The sequence below is a fragment of the Oryzias melastigma genome, linkage group LG19, assembly GCF_002922805.2.
Source record: "Oryzias melastigma strain HK-1 linkage group LG19, ASM292280v2, whole genome shotgun sequence".
NCBI lineage: Eukaryota > Metazoa > Chordata > Actinopteri > Beloniformes > Adrianichthyidae > Oryzias > Oryzias melastigma.
This window is the reverse complement of record NC_050530.1, coordinates 23,130,669-23,152,743: the sequence shown is the minus strand read 5'-3', so window position 1 is coordinate 23,152,743 and position 22,075 is coordinate 23,130,669. Positions and strand designations below refer to the sequence as shown.

General features: G+C 40.5%; 2 protein-coding genes across 2 annotated transcripts in view; both read right to left on the bottom strand.

The window, feature by feature from the left end:
* The window catches only part of map2k6 (mitogen-activated protein kinase kinase 6), a 45,190-nt gene extending 43,274 nt beyond the window's left edge, over positions 1-1,916 (bottom strand). The window contains exon 1 of the mRNA XM_024284973.2: positions 1,532-1,916. Within this exon, the coding sequence (XP_024140741.1) occupies positions 1,532-1,622 (91 nt within the window). The 5' untranslated portion in view covers positions 1,623-1,916. The remainder of the gene's footprint in view (positions 1-1,531) is intronic.
* Positions 1,917-2,991: 1,075 nt separating this feature from the next.
* Positions 2,992-10,061, bottom strand: LOC112154429 (BTB/POZ domain-containing protein 17). The gene is made up of 3 exons (XM_024285350.2): positions 9,202-10,061; positions 8,072-8,363; positions 2,992-4,701 (listed from the first exon to the last, which is right to left on the bottom strand). The coding sequence occupies exons 1-3, from the start codon at positions 9,275-9,277 to the stop codon at positions 3,627-3,629; spliced, it is 1,443 nt and encodes a 480-aa protein (XP_024141118.1). The 5' UTR covers positions 9,278-10,061; the 3' UTR covers positions 2,992-3,626.
* Positions 10,062-22,075: the final 12,014 nt, after the last annotated feature.

The following is a 22,075-nucleotide window of genomic DNA, read 5'->3' as shown; positions in this document are numbered from 1 at the left end:
TCTGATGAAGCCTCAAGCAGACAATGTATACTGTCTATATTAGTCAGTGTCACTTTGTGGTTAACGCAGTATCAGCCAGACTTTTTCCATAGAACATTCTGCGTAACACGAGCCACTAAACTGTTAATGTGAAGTATAACTTTTGTTTTTTGTGGACAGAATCCAAATCTCACGAGTCTAAAAGTATGCATGTACAAGTTATTTTTCCTATTCCAGTAACAATCGGCAGCGATCAATAACTATGTTACAGTGATGCTTTCCCATTGCATTAAGGATTAAAGGATGAATTACAATGCTAAACAAATGCTCAAAGACGTTTACTGTGAAAACTAAAATCAGATAAGAATGAAGCTCCGACTGAGAATTGTTTCGCCATCCTTTTCCTTCAACAAAGTTTGAGATCAACAACTACTCCCAACATTTCTGCTTCCTCACAGCAGCAGCTGATAGTTTGGCCTGACGGTGACCAGTGGAAGTGATTTCACTGCAAGCACCATTTTGTTCCCTAAGAAAACTCACTGCAAAATCAGAGCTGTGAGAACAATCTTCTGTGTGATTAACTGACTGCTCAGCAGCAGCTTTCTGCATCAAGCCAACGTCACAGAGTGACAACAGAAACCCACTTCTGTTCTCAGGAAAGCCCCGAACGGGCTCATTCATGCAGCAAACAGAAATAAAATGTGTGCATTATTTATCACAAGATGAGCTGGCTGCAAAAAGACAGTTCCTCTCTGTAGGTGGGTGGACACTTGACTGTACCAGATAAACAGGCTTCGACTATCCGGGATCTCTCCTACCTGTTCACCTCCTGTGTGTTATGCATGCCCTAAATGTTATGCAATAAACCAGCCTCCCTTTTGACTTCTGGGAAAACATGGAGGAAAACCACCAGGGCTGCTTCACTGCAGCTGTCTTGCCCTGTGGAACTTGGAATCACTTCTGGTCTTAAATAGCCCTCTGGCTGTACAGATCCAGTTTGAGCTTCTGCAAACTGTCACGTGTGTGCTGGAAGAAAAGTGGACACTAGTAGTCAGTCCATTTTCCTAAAAGGAGGCAAACTGCACACTGTTCCTAAACTCCCCACCTCCTTAATGCACAGCTATGTCTATTCTTAGACTTTCATTTTGTATCCTCTGACAGCTGCAGGTTCTCCTGTCTTGACCCCTGCATGCAACAAAGCATACATTTGTGCTCGAGGCCCTGGCACAGGGCAGCATGCAGGGGCCATGCGTCAACTCGTGCAGACTTTATTGTAAAGAGTTGCAATGTCCTTGTGTATCTCGTGACTGTGCGCCCTCTGCTAAACATCCCTGCCTGTGCGCTACCAATAGCGCCAATGTGAGTGAGTACGCGCAGCATCGTGTTACCAGGAACTGTGCAAAGGGGAAGATTTCAAACAGGAAATGCAACTGACCCTTCAAAGGCTTCGAACTTCAAAATGCACCGACCGTGCTCGAGCTGCAGCGGTGCATGTAGCAAAGCGTGCAGCAGTGATTGCATGTCGCTAGTTTTGCACAGATCGGCTTCTTACCTCCCTTTGGCTGAGACATTTCCCCTTTGCTTTGAAGAGGGGGAGGGGAAGCACAAAAGACTTTGCCTTCTTTCTCACTCCCTCCCTCCATCGCCCTCGTACTGGAGCTTCAGCGGCTTGCTTTGCAACAAAGATGCAAAATACAAGCCTCGATCCTCATGCACTTTGAGCCTTTTTGCGTCCGAAGCGTGCGTGTCCGTGCACAGGGCGCTGGTGTGAATGCACGGCCCCCTCCGGCGTCGGAAAAAGAGGTAATTTTGCAACTGCTCTGCAAAGAATTCGCAGCAGCACTTACATGATGGGCCAAGGCTGGCAGCTGAAAGCTCCTAACTTGGATCAGAGTGAACCCCTGCGAGAGAACGCTCTTCCTGCTTGTGGTGCAGGGGATTGTGGGAAATGCAGTTTAATCGCATCAGCTAGTAAAATATCCAACCTTTTGTTACAGCGTTTTTTTCATTAACTCTTTTCATTTCTCTTTTTTTGCATTTATCAGTGTAAAAAAAGTAAAACATAAAAAACAACTTCATTTTAATCAGATTGTTTGCCATTTCACCAAAACATGTGTATTCTATATTTCTAAACTGTTTTTCTCACATTCATTCCAACAAAACGGGCTCAGGGCTGCTGTGAAAAAGTAGATGGGATCACAATTGATTCAGAAAACATGTGTAACCCTTTAAACATATAAAAGATTTCCGTTAAAGGCTTTTGCACAGGGATGAACGTTTCAAGCATTAACGCATCATTAGAAATGACAGTCTTTGGCTTCTTCTGAAAATGTTAGCAAGCACACTTTGTCTTAATTTTGTTAGGGTTTGAAATCATATTCAAATCGTTATATTTGACTATTGTGCTGGATTACTTTCCACTTAATTATCTCTCAATAATCTTTTAGCCAATTCAAATAACAGCCTACTTTTGTTTTTTTTATGTTGGATTTTAAATGTATTCTATATTTATGATTGCTTTCCTTGTCTTTTCGTTTTTCAGATCAAGATAATTTTTCTGTGTACTGATTAAGAATTTCATCCTTTTACATGCTTTTCCTTAAACCTTAAATATTTGAAGTAAAAGAAAAAACAGTACACATTCATTTACAATATGGGTCAGTAATGATATTAATGTTTAAATGGAAATAAAAAGTTTTCCTATTCTTTTTCCCTTTTTATTATGTGGGTTAGTTACCAACTGCCATTCTGACAACAGGTTAGATCAGAAATTTCTGAACACTTTATCTGCTTTAGAAAACTGTTTATTTATTGTATTAAAACTTTTAACAATTAATCACAATAAAAGGAAAGGAAACTAAAAATATCAAACCACATAAAACAATCAAAACATTTATTTTCAGGCAAAAGCAAGACACATCTACCAAAGAAAACCGCAAATAAAATATTTAACCAATGAGTGCACTTTCACATCTATTGTAGTGTGAAAAAACAAAATTATTTCATAATGCGTTTTTATGACACAGAATTTAAAGACTCATGTAAAAATGTAAAAAAAAAAAAAAGAACTGCTGGTGATGAGAGTTTAATGATGACTAATGTGTTGCCCTGTTTAAGCAACCACCATCCCTCACTGGAACAGTACATGTGAACCTTCATGTTAAAGACGTTTGTCAATAGCACCAGTATTCAGAAAAGACAGACATCATGGTAGGAACAAACCTTCATCTGAAGATGTTCTTGGCTTTTCTCACCGACAATATTTCCTGGAGAAAATTCAGTTGTCTTACATTGTTTATAAAGATTCACTAATTTATTTTGATTCAATCAAAAAATCTGTACTGTTTATAAAACAGCTGAATTAAGAATATTTAAATACGAGGTAATTAATGAGAGGAAAACAAAGACAAGATGAAGAATTTTCTTTTTGTTCCAATAAAACACCCCTCCATGTTTCTCCATAAAGTGGTAAGTAATTGTTTTGTTTTAAAACCTTTTTTTAAACAAATGTCTTCACAGTTCCCTTCATAGCACATCAACTATGATCTGGTTGTTCACCATCAAAACAGGAGCTTCATGCCACTAAACGAGTTCAGATCCTGGAACAGGACTGAGCGGTCTATCTCTGAGCGGGGAGTCTGGCATGGTCACTTCTTTGTGGTTATGAGGGTTTGGTACATTGGTTTCACCACAATGTGGAGGAGGAGGGAGCTGTCGATGAGATACTCGGATGTCCGGCGGTACAGGTCGGCTTCAGCCAAGAAGTCTCCATTTTCTTCTGTGCTTTGGTGGAAATTGTACACATGCTTCACCACCAGCCTTGCCTGCTGCTGAGCCATTACAAGCACCGTCTTTTGAAAGTTCACTCCAGCAAAGTCAGCACTGGACGTGGCTGGAGTGATGATGATGCGAGGACGGCCCCCTTCCACCCGCGTTGGCTGCATAGCGCCCGTTTCTGAGTACATCGACCTCATGCTGAGGGGTAGCCAGCGGGGCGAGAACAAGGCGTTCCACGTCACCCGCTTGTTTGCATCATGGCTGCTGGGTCCCAGCTGGGTCTGGAAGCTGGTGCTGCGGTCATCTCGTGTGGGGTTGTTGATGATCCAGGGTGCCCCCCACACAGGAGAGAGGTAGTTCCTGGGTACGAAGAGGCTGCAGTTCACATCAAAGAATTTGGCCATTTGCAGAGGTGAAGCTGAATGAAACTGGTAAGACATGTAGAGAAGGTCTCGCACCGACTCCTGATAGCGAGCCAGAACTGTGGACTGGGTCTGCAGCCGGAAGAGCTCTCTTGGTGGTATCATAGCGTAACGCACAGCCCTCAAAGCATTTTCGGCCGTCAGACCATCCGGCTCGTTCTGGATAATCCAGGCTTCCAGCCCTGCGAAGAGCTCCATCTCACTCTGCAGGATGAGGTCTGAGCGCTGCAGAAGGGTCATGAGCAGCTGGCTGCTGATGGTCACCCACTCACCACTCTGCAGCACAGATGACAGATTCCAGGCCAAGTACTGCAGACAGCTGTCCCTCAGCATCACATCTTCTGCTTTCAAGGCATACTCATACCAGCTCGCTACATGACCCGTCCGGGAGTGTCTGGCCAGATTCTGGGTCATGTAGTGGGTCACTCCCTGTTGGAGACTGAACACCTGGTATTTAGTTGCAAGTTTGTGCAGGGAGGTGGCCTGGTCTGGATGCAAAGAAATCTCTCCACAGTACAGATATCTGCACAGACAAGGGAACAAAGTTGGTTTTAGATTCATGTTGATCAGAAAGGAAATGGCTCCTAAACAAAGTGAACATTTTAAAGATCTGTCTTTAGCTTTGGTTTCACAGCCAATTTCCTCAGATACTTCCAGATTCTTTTTTATTCAAATGAAAAACTGAAGAAACAGTCAGTTACAAACCCAATCCCTCCATTCCTTACCTCTACCGTTTATTATATTTAAGTTGAAATTCTTGAAGTAACAATTAACACATTTTGTGCACCATTGGTCTTTTTTTATATATAAATGTGTGTTTTTTTTGACAATCTTGAAAGTAAACTATGGGTTTGACCCAATAGTACACAAAGATACTGTCAATGTTTCTACCAGCCAGAGATGAGAGATAAGGACTTGAGTCCCGCTGGAATCTCAAAGGCACAGACCTGAGACTTCACTGGAGACTTGAGGGTTAGGACTTGTCAACAATGTTTAGTTATTCTAATTTTTATATAAAGTTTTCTTTAAAACCATTTGCATTGGAAAAGTAAAAATGTCTGTTATCGTATAAGCAGTTTAAGAACAGTTAATGACAGCAAACAATAATTTAACTAGCAGTTTTAAAACTTGAGGCAAAACTTGAACTTAAGTGCTCAGACTTGACTGAGACTTGCCCCCAGCTTATCAAATCTTCAAAATAAAGTGTAATAATCCTTCTATTGAACCAGTGCTGTGTCTCATCTACTGGTATCAGAGAACACACAGGTTTAAAGGGCATATATGTTCATACAAAATACACTATATTACCAAAAGTATTGTCACTTCTGCCTTGACTCTCATATAAACTGAAGTCCTTCCCATTCCTAACCCACAGAGTTCAATGCTGGTCCTCCTTCAGCAGCTATTCCAGCTTCAACTCTTCTGGAAGACTGTCCACAGGCAGAGGAGTGTTTCTAGGAATTCTGGACCATTCTTCCAGAAGCTCATTGGTCAGGTCACTGATGTTGGTGGAGAAGGTCTGGTCTCAGTCTCTGCTCTAATTCATTCCAAAGGTTCTATGGGGTTCAGGTCAGGACTCTGTGCAGGTCAGTCCAGGTCAGACTCTCTCCATGTCTGTATGGACCTGGCTATGTGCTCTGGTCACAGTCATGATGGAAGAGGACAGACTGCTCCAAACTGTTCCTACAAGGTTGGGAGCATGGAATTGTCTAGAATGTTTTGGTATCCTGAAACATTCAGAGTTCCTTTCACTGGAACTAAGGGGCCTGAAAAACAAGCCCACACCATCATTCCTCCTCCTCCAACAATACAGTCTGAAACGTCCCGTTCTCCTGCAATTTCAAAACCCAGACTGGTCCATCAGATTTCCAGATGGAGAAGTGTGACTCCTCCCTCCAGAGAAGGCGTCTCCACTGCTCTAGAGTCCAGTGACGGCATGCTTTACTCCACTGCATCCACACTTTACATTGTACTTGATGATGTGTCTGGATGCAGCTGCTGCCATGGAACCCCATTCCATGAAGCTCTCTGAGTACTTAGACTGATCTGAAGGTCACATGAAGGTTGGAGCTCTGTAACAATTGACTGCAGAAAGTCTGTGACCTCTTTGACCTTCATCATCCTCTGACCTCTCTCCATCAGTTCATGTGGTCGACCACTTGGTGTCTGAGTTGCTGTTGTTCCTAAACTCTTCCATGTTGTTCTGTAGAGCTGACAGTTGACTGCAGAAGATTTAGGACATTTCTCCACTGGATTTGTTGTACAGGTGTCATCCTATGACAGTTCCACTCTGGAACTCAGAGATCCTGAGAGCAGAACATTCTTTCACTAATGTTTGTAAAAATAGTCTACATGTCTATGCATGATTTATACGCCTGTGGCCAGGACAAATGATTAGGACACCTAATTCTGATCATTTGGATGAGGGAGTTAATACTTTTGGTAATATAGTGTAGTTCATGTACATTTTTTCAGTTGTAAAAATTGTCCAGGTTGTTGTTCACCTTTCAGCATTTCCTATCAGGGTCTGCACAACAAAACAGCTTTCACTGATCCGCTCGCTTGTTTTTTACATTGTTGCTGCATGCATTTTGACCTAGCTTAGCCTGTATTTATTGACATCCATTAAGTCACCACCTTTATCACTTAATGCCATGTATTATTGCGATATCTTATAAAATATACCCACATTTGGTGCCTAAAGGTTTTAAAAAATATACAGGATTCTTAAAAAAAGAAATCTAATTTTTTAGGTTTTTTCAATTTATTAGAAAATATTAGCATTTTCCTTCATTCAGTCAATTATTTATTTTTGCATGCATGCACCCGCATATCTGGTACTGTTTTTTTGTTGATTTTTGTCTCCTCTTGACAGGAAAAAGCCTTGGTGCAGGCATGTTTCTAGAAAGAACATAACTTAGAGCAAACTAGGGTGTCATGAAAGAGATTCAGTTTTGGGTCAGTTCTTTAACTTGTTAAGTCCAGCTAAATGCTTGTTCAGCACTTTGTTCTCGGTTTCTTTTTCGTTGGTTTGCTGTGTCTTTGCTGTTTAGGTGAAGTTTCTGCATTTAGCAAGTTCAGTAAAATCATTTGACTCCCCGTTTTTCTTTTGCGTAGTCGTCTTGCTTTGTGTCAGGTTTGTGTGTGTCTGAAAAATGATCGTAGCTGAAGCTTCATGTGCATAATTCTGTCAGGATTCATTTGTTCGTACCATTTGCCCCATTTCTGCGCCTTATATCTAACTAGATTCTCCTGTTTAGCTACTCTGTAGAGCGGTCAATCTCTAATTGGAAAAATCGTAGGTTCGGTTCCTGCCCTGTGGGCCCACATGTCCAAGCGTCAACGGGCAACACTGAACCCCATCTTGCTTCTTTTGGTTATAGGTTGGTGCCAGTTTAGCAGCGGAGCCACCGTCAGTGTGTGAATGAGACTGTGAAGTGCGTGTGGGCCTTAAGGATGGCAGTAAAAAGCTATATATGTATACACCATTTACAATTTTTTCTGTGTTGTTCAGTGTTTTGTGTTCATTGATTTCAGTTGCCTATTAAAGCAGTCATGTTTTTTTTATGTACAGCTGGAAAACATATTTTTGTGTTACAGATTCAATGGTCTCACGACAGGAAAAGCAGAGATTCTGTTTTTAAAGAAACTCATTAGTGCATGTGATAGAAATAGATTTTTATATTGATTGTTGCTGCAGTGCTGGCTCTTCAGTGTCTTACCACTGCACCACAGGAGCCAAAATTGAGCTACACAGCTGTGTCCTCATTAATCAATTTGCTTTATGTCTAACTCTTGATTGGCCGTCTCGTTTGGACTTGTCGGCTGATCTGTCCAGCCTGAGAGTTAACTCGGGTTTAGAGTGAGGTAGATGTTCTTCACTCCAGACTCACCTGATAAACTTGTCAAACACGGCAGCACAGTCAGAGCTTTCCCTCAGCACCAGCGTGCTGCTGTTGCGGCTCAGCAGCATCTCTTCAAACACAGGGCTCTGCAGGGAGAGCACTAGAGAGTGAGCCTGGAACACCTTCACCTCGTCTGCTTTGGGCGTCTCCACCCGCAGAGACACGTCGCTTCCATTGCCCTGAACCAGGAGAGCTTCCAGACGCTGCACCAGAGTCAGGGAGTGGCTGATGGTGTCACCACTGCTTCCTCCATCCTGGGCAACATCCACTTTTAGCATGTCTGGTCCAAGAGAAGATGAGAGAACTGGGTGATGTTGGTACGACACTCATGCAGTGTGTTTCTGCAAGCAAACAAACTGGACATTATAATTAATTAGGGCAAATAGTAGGTCAATATGATCCAAATCCATGTCATCGATCAGCTGAGCTGCTGCCTGTCTGGGTGATGATGAATTGTGGGTCATGCTTAATTAAAGCTTTGTCTCATTTGAGTCACATTGTATGACACCCCTCCCCCTCCCTTTATGAAGGAACTGCAGGGATGTGAGCCTTGATTCATGGTCGCAGGGTCCAGTTCCTCTTTCTGACTCAAATGTGTGACACTTCCTTCCTGATGCCTGATGCAGACACAGCAGCACAGAAACACAGCTGAGCTGAGAGAAACAGGTTAAGTCGGCAAGCTGCAGAGTGACAGTAGTTAAACCTTGAATCAGCCCTGCATGCTGCACCACTGAATCAGTGACTATGCTGGTAAAAAGTTTGCTGAATCAGCGTTTTGTAGATTAAAAAAAAAAAAACTTTTAGACATAGGAAATAAGAGGTCTTAAATTAGATGTAAAAAATTGTGTTGTGATACTTTCATAAAAAAGTCAAATTAAACTTTTTCTGTTTGTAAACTAACAATTCTCTCTTTTCTGTCTAATCATTAAGTCTTTTATTTATTTATTTATTTATTTATTTAATTTAGCTTTTATTTTACACGGAGGATTAATCGAGAACTAATTCCCATTTACAATGATGACCTGGCAGTTTTGAAGCAGTCTTTAAAAGAAACCCACGTTTAATACATAAACACAGTCTGTTCTGGAGGATCAACCGCAGTATCTCCTGTTTCTTACCTGCTGCAGCCTCCAGGTGAAACCATGCAGCCAGAAACAGCACCCCAGCGAGAAGGCGAGCATCCCTGTTCTCCATCTTCTGTCTTGGCTGTTGTCAGAGCCTGTGGGCCAGTGCTTCCTGCTGCCCCGCTGTGGAGGAGGTTCTGGATGACCCTGGCTGCTTCCAGTGTGTCATTACCAACACTATTGATTAGAGGGCGGAAACAAGCGTTTGAGTTTTTTTTTTTTTTTTTTTGGTGGGAAAACTAAAATATAAGGGGAAAAAAGTAAAAAGCAAAACTTTTAAGTGATTAATTCTTCAACACATATTTTTTACTTTGTGCCAGTTTTTTATATTACTGTCCATTTACTGTGAATATTTCAGTTTCTTCCAATATTCCATTTGTCTTTGACCTTCTTTAAGAGTAAAACTATATCATGGTGTTTTAACAGCAGACATATGAGTCATGTGACTTATCAACCTGTGGAACTTCTTCTTTTCATAAATGATTAAAAGTTTTTTGGGTGGGAAAAAGCAAAAAACAATTGTCAACAACATTGTTAGTTTGCCTCCTTAAACAAAAGAAAAACCTTATAATGATCTCAGAAAATGTGCAATTGAAAAAACTATTAGTAAATAAACAATTTACTAACTAACAAAAACAGACATTCTTTTAAATTGTTGTTCTGCAGAACCTTTTTAAAACAAACTAATGGGTCGAGCATGGAGAAAAATGACACTACCTTTAACATTTAGTTGTTCAACCTTTTCTGCAATTATAACAATCAAATGACTTGTGTAACTGTGGGTGAGCCTTCTGCAGCTGTCAGAAGGCACTTTGGTTCCACTAATGAGCAAACTGCTCCATCTGTCTCAAACTCAAACTCAAAGGCCTCATTTTGTTGGAAGAGATGACCCGAAACCGTGATCAAACTGGTGCATGCTAGGTAGCATATTTAGCTTCAGAGTGCCTGACTTCATTTCTCTGCACAGATTTAGCGCGTGGTGTCTCTGTGATTTGATTGCTCTTTACAATGGCATTCTTTTAGATCGTCTCCTTATAGTTCACTTTCCCTCAAACAATGTTATTCTGACACTTCTTGAACTTATGTTTCCTATTTGCTGTCTTTGAAGGTTGTTGTCTTCTGCTAACCGTCAGTTTTAACTTAACATCTGTAGTCACAGGAACATCAAGCCGACCGGATTATTGTCCTAAACGTTGACGCACATGCCTTTTTCCCCTAAACCTCTTAAGAAAGCTCCTTCTTTTTCTGTGGTCTACAATCATGGAGGCACTCATCTTCTCACCAAACAGAGCAAAAATGTTTTCAGTCTTTAAACAGGCTGACAGACTGGTTACCTGTGTGAAAACACGTCATGCTAATTATGTGAACTCTCCGTCAAATTTGAAAAGCTCTTAAGATCATAGTATTTTTTGTTTATCCTAGGACCTGTGTAATGAGTTTATTATTTTTTTATTTTTCTTTCTTGTTTTTAAAGAAAAATATGTTTTATTATGAATACCACCCCCTTGATTGTTGTCATTAATGTCCCTTATGTTTAAATAATGGGACTAAAGGAGGGGATCAGTTTATTTGAATTATTTTCTGTTTTGGTAAATAAAACCAAACATTTTTTAGAGCTTAAAATTCTGTAATCATTTCATAATGTAAGTTGCCTAACAACAAAAACAAACTTGATTCACTAATAACACCCAAGCTCTCAACACAAAACAACACAAACATGGAAATTCACTATCTGCGAAAATTTACTTTGATCCATGAAAATTAGAAATTGTGACCTCACCTCATTGCTTTGTGTCTGTTCAACAAATGTAAAAATGCAAATGATTAAGCCATCAAATACTAACATGTTGAGGTCAAAGTCGTACCACAGCCCCATGTAGTGTGTCTGAAATCGGCATTGTGACAACCAATACCGGTCTCCCCTACTCTATAGTTTTTAAAGAAAGTCAAAATCAAAAGGGTATTTGAGGGACAAAAACAGTTTAATTAGCCCTCCCGATCAATATGAACCATGATTAGAGCCTGCACATGCACATGCAGATATGTATGTCAGTGTGTTCACCCAGTTCAGCACATTTGCGTGACACATTGTCATCTAGAGTTTACTTACAGCTGAAGGCAAAAAGCACTTTATTAGGATAGAGAGCAAGTATCCCAATCAATATTGATTCCTCAACACCTCTTTTCAAATCCACAACCACAAAACAAGCTTCAGGAAACAGAAGGTGAGGCTCAGTCTGTTTGTGTCTGTCTTGCTGGGATTGCTGAGCCCTGTTTGTGTGATCACACAGGATGAGTTCCTGCAGTTCACACTGTCAATGTTTCAGAGTTTCACAGCATACTACAGCATGCAGATCTCTGCTTAATCATTGATGGTTTGTACACTGTTAGTTTTTTCTGCAAATATGTTTGTTTGTGATTTTTGTCTCAAAACATTTGGAAACTAGTTTCCTATTACCTAAAACAACAAATTGTTTTTTTCCACTGATACTTAGAAATTGGATTAAAATTGGATGACTAAAAAATCAGTTTAGTCTTTTTAAATCATAATAAAAAAAATAAACTTCCCAAGTGTATATACCCTGACAACTTTGTTCTCAAAACATCCACACAAGCTGCTACAAAAGGTCTTGAATGGCAGCTAAAGGAAACCGTCCTCACCTGTGACTGGTTTGCATGTGATCAATGTGAACAGGTCTTTGATTTTTTGGGCACCCAACAGAACCTTACATCCAGTGCTGCACTGACATTTCTGGATCCTGACTTATGAAGAAAGCTAAAGAGCTGTCAGAAGGAAAAGGTTACTGAACAAAACAGAAAATTAATATTAGAAGATAACCAAAAAATGGAATATGCCCGTAAACTTTGATCAAGAAGTGAAGTGAGGAGCTCTGTTTAAACCAAACCACAGTCACAAAGTTTACTGCCACAACTGCCAGAAAAATTAAGGCCACAAAAGAAAAACCCATCAATAACTTTAACTGTGGTGTAGGAGTCTCTGAAAAACTGTGGTGTGGATATTTCAAGATGTACAAGGTCAAGTCAACAGAGGAAAGCCTTTTATGCAAAATGCCATAAAACAGCTGACAAATAATACACCAAGTACCAAAGAGAAGCCTCCAAATTTCTGGATCAATGTAATTTGGAATGATTATGAGACCAGGGTTAACCTTTTTGGCCACAACCATTATCGCTACATTTGGAGACAAGTCAACAAGCCTATGATGACATTAACCTGTTGTCATTAAAATAACCTGTCAACGATGAGACGGGCATCTCATTGTGGTCAGTGAAGGAAATATACAAGTTAACAAAGAATGGATGCCCATCAGCTAGACCTATTGAGCTGTTGTCCTCAGCACATCTAAGATCTAGAGTTCTGCAGAAGTCCCATTTTTTTTTGTTCAAACATTCTAAAGCTTTGGTCCAGCAAAGGTTCTGGGGCAGATACTTCATGAGGATGATGAAAGCCATGTGAAGTCCTGTCTGGATTGTGCTCAAAGTCTCTAACAGACACCCCACCCCACTCCCAGGAATTCTACATCGTTCTACAAAGCTGTCATTCTGTAGTTTAATGTTCTATTTGTGGAGCAAGTTACTTACTGTCAAAAGTAAGTCTTACACAGCCTTAGAGTCAGCATACATGTCCCCAGTTCACGGCACAGATTTGCTCAGAGTTACTGACTGCTTGGAATCTCTGTTTTCCTTTCATCTAGTTTCCAACCACAGACCAACTGACACCCTGTAAAGCCTGGTTAACAACTAGAGACCAGTGACTGTGTCCTCTCTTCTAAGGATTCCTGTTTTTGGGCTCACAATGTGGTATGGAGTGAGATCCCTCATACCTCTACCATGGAACTTTCTCCATTTTCTCCGCTCCTCCCCTTCTCTAGTTCACTGCTATCACTACACTGGGTGCAAGGCTCAGCAGGCTCTCCGTGATACCGTGGGAAACGAAAAACGAAAGACCCTCTCCCCAAAGGTTTTGCTCTGCAGTGGACTCTTGTTGAAGTGGCTTTCAAACTGACTGCTGAGACCACTTCAAGTTCAGCAATTTTTTTATGTTCCAAGTTCTGACCAGGCAACAGATTTCACTTAGTGCCTTCCTCCAGCTAGGGAGAGCAGTCCACAAATTCTGAACAAAAACTAGCAAAACACAGCAATAAGACTGAAAAGCATAAGTAAGAGAATCTGAACATAAGTGGTGGACATAGAAGATGAATATGAGATCCTGAATATCAATGCAGGGCAAGAATACTAAAAATGAATGCTTCAAATGAAATCTAGGAATGAATGCTAAACCCTGAATCTAAATATTAGACACAAATGCATAGATAAACACATTAAGGCAGTCACAAAATCAGCCTATTATCATCTAAAAAATATGTCAAGGATTAAAGATCTGATGTCTGAGCAGGACCTGGAGAAACTATCTTTAGTCGACTTGATTACTGTAACAGTGTTTTTACAGGACTACCAAAAAAATCCATCAGGAAACTGCATCTTATTCAGAACTCTGCTGTTCGGGTTCTCACAAGGACCAAGAAAGTAGACCACATCAGTCCAGTTCTGAGGTCTTTACACTGGTTACCTGTCTGTCAGAGGATAGACTTTAAAGTTCTGTTACTGGTTTATAAAGCTTTGAATGGTTTAGCACCAAAATACATGACTGACCTCCTGACCCAGTATGTACCAGCCAGACCTCTCCGGTCATCAGGATCCGGTCTTTTATCAGTTCCTACTGCTGTCAAATGAACAGATTTTTCCTTTGTGCAAGAATCTAATCAACTCAGCTTGTAAATGCTGTTACCCAAGCCCAGAACGGAGGAGGCTGGATTGATGAAGTTCAATAGTATGTCTGCTTATAAACTTGACAAAGTGAAGTAGCAAAGCCCATATCCTAATAAAAACACCTCAAAGTTCTGTACAAAAAACAAAATAATAACACTCTCTAACACACATACAAAAAAGAAAGAAAGAAAAAAAAAAGGACAAGAATACACTTGTTAAAATCTGCTATCATGAAAAAGAGGAAACTACATTTTTTTTTACTTTTACATTGAAGTTCTGTTCAGACAAGTTCTGTGGAGAAACTTGCATCACTTTGCCCGGTACCACTCTCCATAGTTTTTTGGGTTTGAATTTTAATTGAACATAACAAAGACAACCCACTCTACATATTGAACACCCAGTATATGCTACATAGCCCAACAGACAATCATAGATTAAGCCACTCCTCTGCCGCTCAGTCTGGCTCCACAAACCCCGCCCCCTTTTTGGCATTTTTCAAATATGAGCTGAGAATGGAATAAGCCTCCAACTGCACTATTTGATTCTTCTTTCACTTTCAGCTTATCCCTTTCGGGGTCGCCACAGCGTAACAGCACCCACTGTTCCGCATCAGTGATTTGGCACAGTTTTTTACGCCGGATGCTCTTCCTGACACAACCCTGTACTTGAGGGGCACAGGGACCCAGTTAGGCAGCAGCGTCAAGGGTCTTGCCTAAGGACCCAATCTGGGTGGGGATCAGTGGACAACTCTGGGAATCGAACCCAGGGCTCCTGCGTTGCCAGCCCTTCACCTAGCCCACTGATTACCCTTTAAAAATACCGAAATCAAAACAAACACCCCCATATTGCTATTTTGTCATTTATTTCCCCTGTTTATTATAAAAAATGTTTAATTACCTGAATTGAATTTTTGGGGGATTTAAAAAAAAAACACATCAGCCCACAGTGTGGTTTGAACCGGCAACCTCTTGATTGTTAGACGGGAGCTCTAACCGCTAGGCCATCTAGAAGGTGGAAAAGAATTCTGTTGTCAGAGTTCATTTTAACCCTGACAGGCTCCATGGTCAAAACCTTTGGGGAGTGTTAGAATAGAATAGAATAGAATAGAAAATACTTTATTAATCCCTTTGGAGGTCCTCAGGGAAATTCAAGTACCAGCGTCCGTACAGCAGTAAAAATACAAAATAAGTAAAATAGAATAACAAATGAAGTAATAAAATAAGCGAAATAAGTAAAATAGACTGAATATAGCTAAATATACAATAGAAAAAATTATAAATAATGAAGAGAATCAACATTGCACCATACCCTGAGTGTATGTACATATTGCACTGGTAAGTAAGTGTTGGAGGTTTACAAGGTACCCCAACCCTAAATCAACTCTTTTTGGCTCTTTACATCTACAAATGGGACTTTCAAAGTACTGCCTTTTGGTTTTTGACTCATTCAAATAAACTTGTTTTTAATTGATCAAAATATACTGGAATGTTCTGATGGAAGTAAGACATGCGGAAATCAACCACAAAAATCCTGCTAGCTCCCTCATTTCTTAACCGATTTCCACAAAACATGGCTCAAATTAAAGCTATAGAGTCAGAGCTAAACATGGAGAAGCTGCATTCAGCTTCTATGCACCACAGATCTGGAACAGACTTCCAGAAAACCTTAGATCTGCTGAAACAGTCAGTGTATTTAAATCCAGGTTAAAGACTCACCTGTTCTCAGCTGCATTTGATTAATATGTATTCAAAAGTTTACGAACGCACTGTTTATCTATGCTTGTTCTAAATTCAGTTCTTTTTAATTCTTTTAATCTTATTTTAATGATCAAACCATTACTATTTCTTTTGATTGTTTCATTTAATGTTTTATGTAAAGCACTTTGAATTGTGAATCTGAACGTGAAATGTGCTATACAAATAAACTTGCCTTGCCTCATCTATATAAATGCTGAATATGAATTATGGTGATGAATCCTACACATCAATGCTAGACGTAAATGCTAGACGGGAATCTTAAAGATGAAAGCTAGACATGAATATGCTGGACAGAAATGCTAGACATTAATCTTTTACATGAATCCTAGACATGAATGCTCGCGATGAGTGCTGACTATGGATTATAGATGTAAATCTTAGACATAAATGCTGGACATGAATGCTAGATATGAAAACTGACTATGAATTATGGCATGCACATGAATGCTGGACATGAATGTAGACCATAAATGCTCAGCATTCATGCTTAGCTGTGAACATGTGTGGTCATGCAACTGACTGTCAACCTCCCGAAGGTGTAACCTATCTTTGCCCAGCAGTAGTAAGGTTAGGCTCCCATGATCCTAAGAGGGACAAAGCAGGCTAGGAATATGGGTGAAACTTATTTACGTGATAGTATTAAAAAAGCAAAGAAACTAAAGAGATTGCAGTCAATATTTTTTGTATGTAAAATAAAAATAAAAAACTTGAATCAAACAAAAATAACAAAAATATATTTTTATTGTAACAGAAGCTTAACGATCACTGTACTAATGTTCTTTTTCCACTAGAGGGCAGACTGGTTGTATTCACAGATTTTGTGTTCTACATCTTTACATCACAGAATTTGAGGGAGAGATGTGCAAACTCCACTAGCAGCAAAATAAATGAACACTCAATAATGCAATCTGAAATATCCAAGTTTGAGTTATAATGAAGCTGCAACCATTTTTCAATCATGGTAAATTTAATCAAATTTGCAGATGACTCCACGGTGGTGGGACGATAACAGGCGAGGATGAGATGGCATACCGGGGTGAGATCCTGCGCCTGGAAGAATGGTGCTCATCCAACAATCTGAAACTCAACACGACCCAGACAAAAGAGCTCATCCTGGACATCAGGAAAAACAGACACAACCCCCCACCCCCGTACATAAATGGGAAACAAGTTGAGAGAGTGAACTCTTTCAAATTCCTTGGAGTCCACATAACAGCAGATCCTCATGGACTGTGAAGACAGCAGCAGTGCTGAAGAAGGCTCAGCAGTGGATTCACTTCTTGAGGGTCCTGAGAAGAGAGAACCTGAGTACCCAACTGCTGCAGACCTTCTACCCTTCTAGCATAGAGAGTCTGCTAACATATGCCATAACGGTGTGGTACTCCAGCTGCACAGAAAAGGAGAAAAAGAGGCTGAAGAGGGTTGTTAGGACAGCAGAAAAAATCATCGGCTGCACATCGCCTTCTCTGCCTGAAATCTACCACACCTAAATAAAGCCTATAGCATTAAAAAGCCAGATTCCACCCCGGACACCACTCCTTGGACCTGCTACCCTCTGGGGGGGCGATACAGATCTATAAGAGCTAAAACAGGCTAAGAGACACTTCTGTCTCAGCCCTAACCGTGGACAGTCTCTTTCTTTCCTAGCACATTTTTTTTTACATATTTTATCATGTATAAATATATATATTACATATTTTGTCTATTGTTTTTACATATCTTATTACTATACCTCATATGTATTTTCCTGCTTCTTTTGCACAAGGGAGGAGCTGCTGCTAATTTTCATTGTATACTGTACAATGACAATCAATCTATTCTGATTCTGATGTTTGACAGTCAGGGAAAACTTCCCTCATGAAGCTGTACATCCCCAGTTTAATTTGTCAGGTTAGAAGCCACAAGGCCTGTAAAATGAGATTATGCATAAAAAGTTGATTTACATTTTTATGTATCCTAGAGACCTAGAGGATCTACATCATGCAAAATCAACTTTTTTGAGCTTTTAAGCATATTCTATTTCAATTCCTCATGAAAAACAACCCCAAAGCAGTATTTGGCTGTATTCATCCATGCATCTCTGAGCATTTTTCTAAAATCCTGCTGTCAGGAGTCTGCCCACTGTCTACCCCTCCGGTCGTCCACGTGCACAGTCCCCAGAGTACTAATCATCCCACAGCTGCTGCCAATCCCTCATCAGTCCACACAGCATATATACCAAGCTCCCACCAATACACACCGTGAAGTACTGAGCCATTAGCCTTACTGAACGTGTTTCCAGCAGTCTGCTTCTCCGTGTCTCGACCCAGTTCTGTTCCTGTTTGATCTCCTGCCAGCCGCCGACCTCGAATCCTGCCTGTCTCTGACCTTCGTCTCCGCCAGCCTCTGACAAACCCTCGCCGTGTCCGACCTTCGCCTGCCTCCGACCTCCGTCTGCTCTAGCCTCTGATGCTTCCATGCCGGCTCTGATCTCTGCCTGTCCGACCACCGCTGCCTTTGCCAACACATCGCTGAGCATAAAAAAAGACACTGCAGATGGATCCGAACGCGTCTGAGTCATCGTTACACCTGCTCTAGGGTCCCCAGTCACTCCAAATCTACAAAAACAAGCGGTCCTCACATTCATACGTATGAACGTGGGGGAACAGCCCCTTCCAGGAATAGTCTTCGCAGCCAGGGTAACACACACCCACTTTCTCCCCAGAGCTAGAGGTGATCAGCAAAAACCTTTAATTTAAAAAGCAGTTAAAACAAGTAGTTAAAAGTAGTTAAACATGAAAGTACAACAGTATGAGACTCACAGCATAACATTATAGTCACATGCACCTGTAGAGGGGCTGCAGGTTTCTAGGTTGTCCGGGCCTATAGACAGTTGTAAAATGAGGAGGGGTTGCATCTTAAGAGAAATGCAGGTGTGTCTTGCAGTTCACTTGAGACTCCTGTGACCGCCTCATGAAAATGAAATACCTACGTGACCGTGAGACGCCTGTAGGACATCATCACAAATTACACTCTAATTTGAATTTGTCAAATTTCCTAATTTCTAACAGTCAGGACACCTGCTAGGGGTGTGCAGATATTGGTCTTAAAAGTTCCTGTGCGCTATCTGCAAAGACTGTACAGATTTGACAATTTTTCATCTGCAGACAGCCTGTACCCCCCTGGGCAATTGTAACCAAGGCTTACAATGCAGTCTCATCATTTTGACTAAACTGAGCAAAGATATGGAAACAAATGAGAGCAGGCAGGAACTGGGTAAATCTAATAAATGAAAAGTAGAAAAGCTGGTACCCCCCCCCCCCCAACATTCAGGTTTTATGGTCCAATGTCAAATTGGTTAATTAGAGAAATCCGTCTGGATGGAGTTGTGAAATTCTACACATTAAGCCTTATATTTGCCAGTAAGAAATGTTATAGTTTTATGGTAGTACAAACCACAAAACTAAAAAGTGTCCTTAAATAAGAGGATCTAAAAAACATTTGGAATTGTTATATTTGGCCTTAACTTGCAACACAATTTGGAGTTATGCAAAAACAACAAGAGCATTTTTAGCTAATACTCACTTAAAGCACAGTTGTGGAGTGGTGGTGATTTGCGCATCTCTTAGCTTTACCAAGTTTGAAGACTGTTAGGATACTTCAGTGTGTTCAGACCGGACACATTAGTTTGTTTTCCCCCAATATTAAGGAACAAAGTTTCAGTCTGAATCTACGCAAGCAAACCCTGGACCAGCACCAGGAAGCGCTCTCTGGTCCATCTTTCAAGGTGGTCTCGGTTCATTTCCAATCGGACTGAGCATTGGTTCACTCTGAGTTTCCTCAGTCTGAATACAATCCACTCCCGGAGTGGAACAACTGAACAAAATCGTCCACTGTGGCCAGTGGTCATGTGATGTAAACAACATAGGAATGAAGCAACTGGACAAATGTAAAGCAACGATTGTCATGTTATCAATGAAGGAAAAGGGTCCAACTGCTCAACTGTTAGAAAGATAATTTTAACACAACTGAAAACGCTTATTACACACTTTTCTGTGTGCCGCTACATGACGTCATCCTGAGAACGTTGTAACAGAATTCTCTTAAAAATAAACTGATAACACCAGAACGTTGAGGCACAGCATCTCATGGAAATGTGGAGGGATGAATGAAATAACTTTTAACGTGATACACATTGTTCCTTTCACTGTTTTCCCAACAACCTGCAAGTCACTAACACTTTCCCAGCTGTCATCTTGCCTTGCTGCATGCCTCCGCCGTACCAAAGGAGCAGTAAAAAGTGTTGCGCCTGATGTTGATAGAGATGTTCAGAATTGGTCAGCGAAATGTAAAGTCTGAATAAGTGAAATATCTTGACAAGGATTTCAAAGGGCAGAACCATTATTTTTTACCTCTTGTTCCTCTGTCCCGCCCTCAGAATTCCTTGCCAATGAGTGAAGAGATTTTTTTTGTCACGTGTTTTTGTTTAGCAGGTTTGTTCCTGAGCAGGAAGTCCACCTGACGACAGGCTGATTACGGACCAAACGCAAGGTGCAGAACTCGATCCGAAACAAATGAAGCAAACTCAATCTGGAAAAAAACAGTTTTCCAGTCTGAATTCACATATTTGACTGGATTAGATTTGGATCTAACTTTAATGAATGACAACTTTCTTCAGCATTTGGATTTTAAGGTGGGAACTGTAACATGTTCCTTCTTATAAAGGTAGTTTTAAACATGAACCTTTTGTGTGTTTACTATAAAAAAAGGTGTATTTATCTTGTTTACATTTATGAATGACATAATTTGCCTTTTCTTTTGTTCTTTGGTTGCTGGACATGATTGTTAACACTTCTTTTAATAAAACAAGATTATCCAAGTGTATTCACAAAGTTTCCAACATGAAAATTTAATTCTCGTGTTAAGTTTGACATGAGAAGAAGCAGTATTACGTATTACAATGTTTTGTTTGGTTCATTTATTTACACAATGATTACATTTACATAAACATCCAGAAAAAATGTAAAAGTGAATGAAACATGAGCAGGATTTGGCCCATGGCCCACAATTTCAGCCTCTGAAATAATTAATGGCTTTCTTGGGCCCAATTGTGTTGCTCTCAACAGTGTTTAAATCTAACTGTGTAAGCAAATAAACCCAGATAATGACATTTTCTCTGAGTTTGTTTTTTCTTAATGGCAAAAGTTACAAATGTCTGTCTTAATTAGATAAATTAGTCCGGGGCAGACTAAGTCACCGCTCTGGTATGACTTAAGCAAATAATGTAAAAATGTCAAATTTATCACTATTAAACATGTTCTGTTTTACTTACAAAGCAGCCTTGAATCCCAGCAGCAATACCACAGCAAAACAAGGGTGAACTAATAAAAATAGAACCTAAAAGTCTTTAGCGATTTAGTCACATCAAGAGCGTTTGAGTTCGTCTGCAGATCAGATCAGCTTTCAGACACTTTCAGGGTCTTGTTGCCTGAAGCCTGCAGAAAAGTGACAGTTTGGAAAGCCGCAGTCATGGCAGGAGTCCAGAGAGACCTGATCCACACCTCCGCCTCAAATTCTTATTTGGTCCACTGCAGCAGCTCTGCTGGCACTGCTTTCTCTCTGCATTCTTTCATGGCTACATTTGTTTCAGTGAAGTAAATATCTTCTCATTCCGATATATATATATATTTATACAGATCTCCAAGTTAACACCAGACAAATGCAGGTAAAACTTCAAATTGGTAGAAATGGTAGAAAAACTATTTGACTGGCCAGTTTGGCAGGTGAGGCATTGTTCATCATCTGACAGGAGATCAAAGAGAGGAAATGTCTTTACCAGAAACTCAAATTTGACACATCAGGGGGCTCATATAGTGACTGTTCAAACAATAGCGGCTCTGGGAGATGACGTCACACAGGGTCGTCCCCTCAAGGCGCCGCCATTTTGGCAGCAATTAGACTCGAGGAATTTAATCGACTGCCTGCCGCGGTGAAGGAGGCTGACCATGATTGATAACTGTTGCGCCCCAAATTGAACAACTAGTCGTGGAAAAAAGACAGGTCCACCTTAATTGCTGGGTTAGGGACCGGAGGAATCCACAAATACCCCCCGCGGTCGAAGGATGTCTGTTAATATCTGTTACAGTTACTGGTCAATCCATACTCATCATAAACACTCTGATCATCCTTTCTAAAACATTTATTTAAAAAAATTGCAATACTGCTCAACATAAAGAGTGTTTTATTACTATTATTGTAACTGCCACATTTTCTTTTGAGTTTAATGTGTATTTTGAAGGTTTAAGGTTATTTTATAATGTGTAGTTTTCCAAGCCACCGTT

Coding starts and splice junctions, on each gene's coding strand:
- LOC112154429 (XM_024285350.2), bottom strand. CDS start 9,277: ATGGAGAACAGGGATGCTCGCCTTCTCGCTGGGGTGCTGTTTCTGGCT. Junction 8,364..9,201: donor TCACCTGGAGGCTGCAGCAG/GTAAGAAACAGG, acceptor CTCTTGGACCAG/ACATGCTAAAAGTGGATGTT. Junction 4,702..8,071: donor GTGTTTGACAAGTTTATCAG/GTGAGTCTGGAG, acceptor TTGTCTGTGCAG/ATATCTGTACTGTGGAGAGA.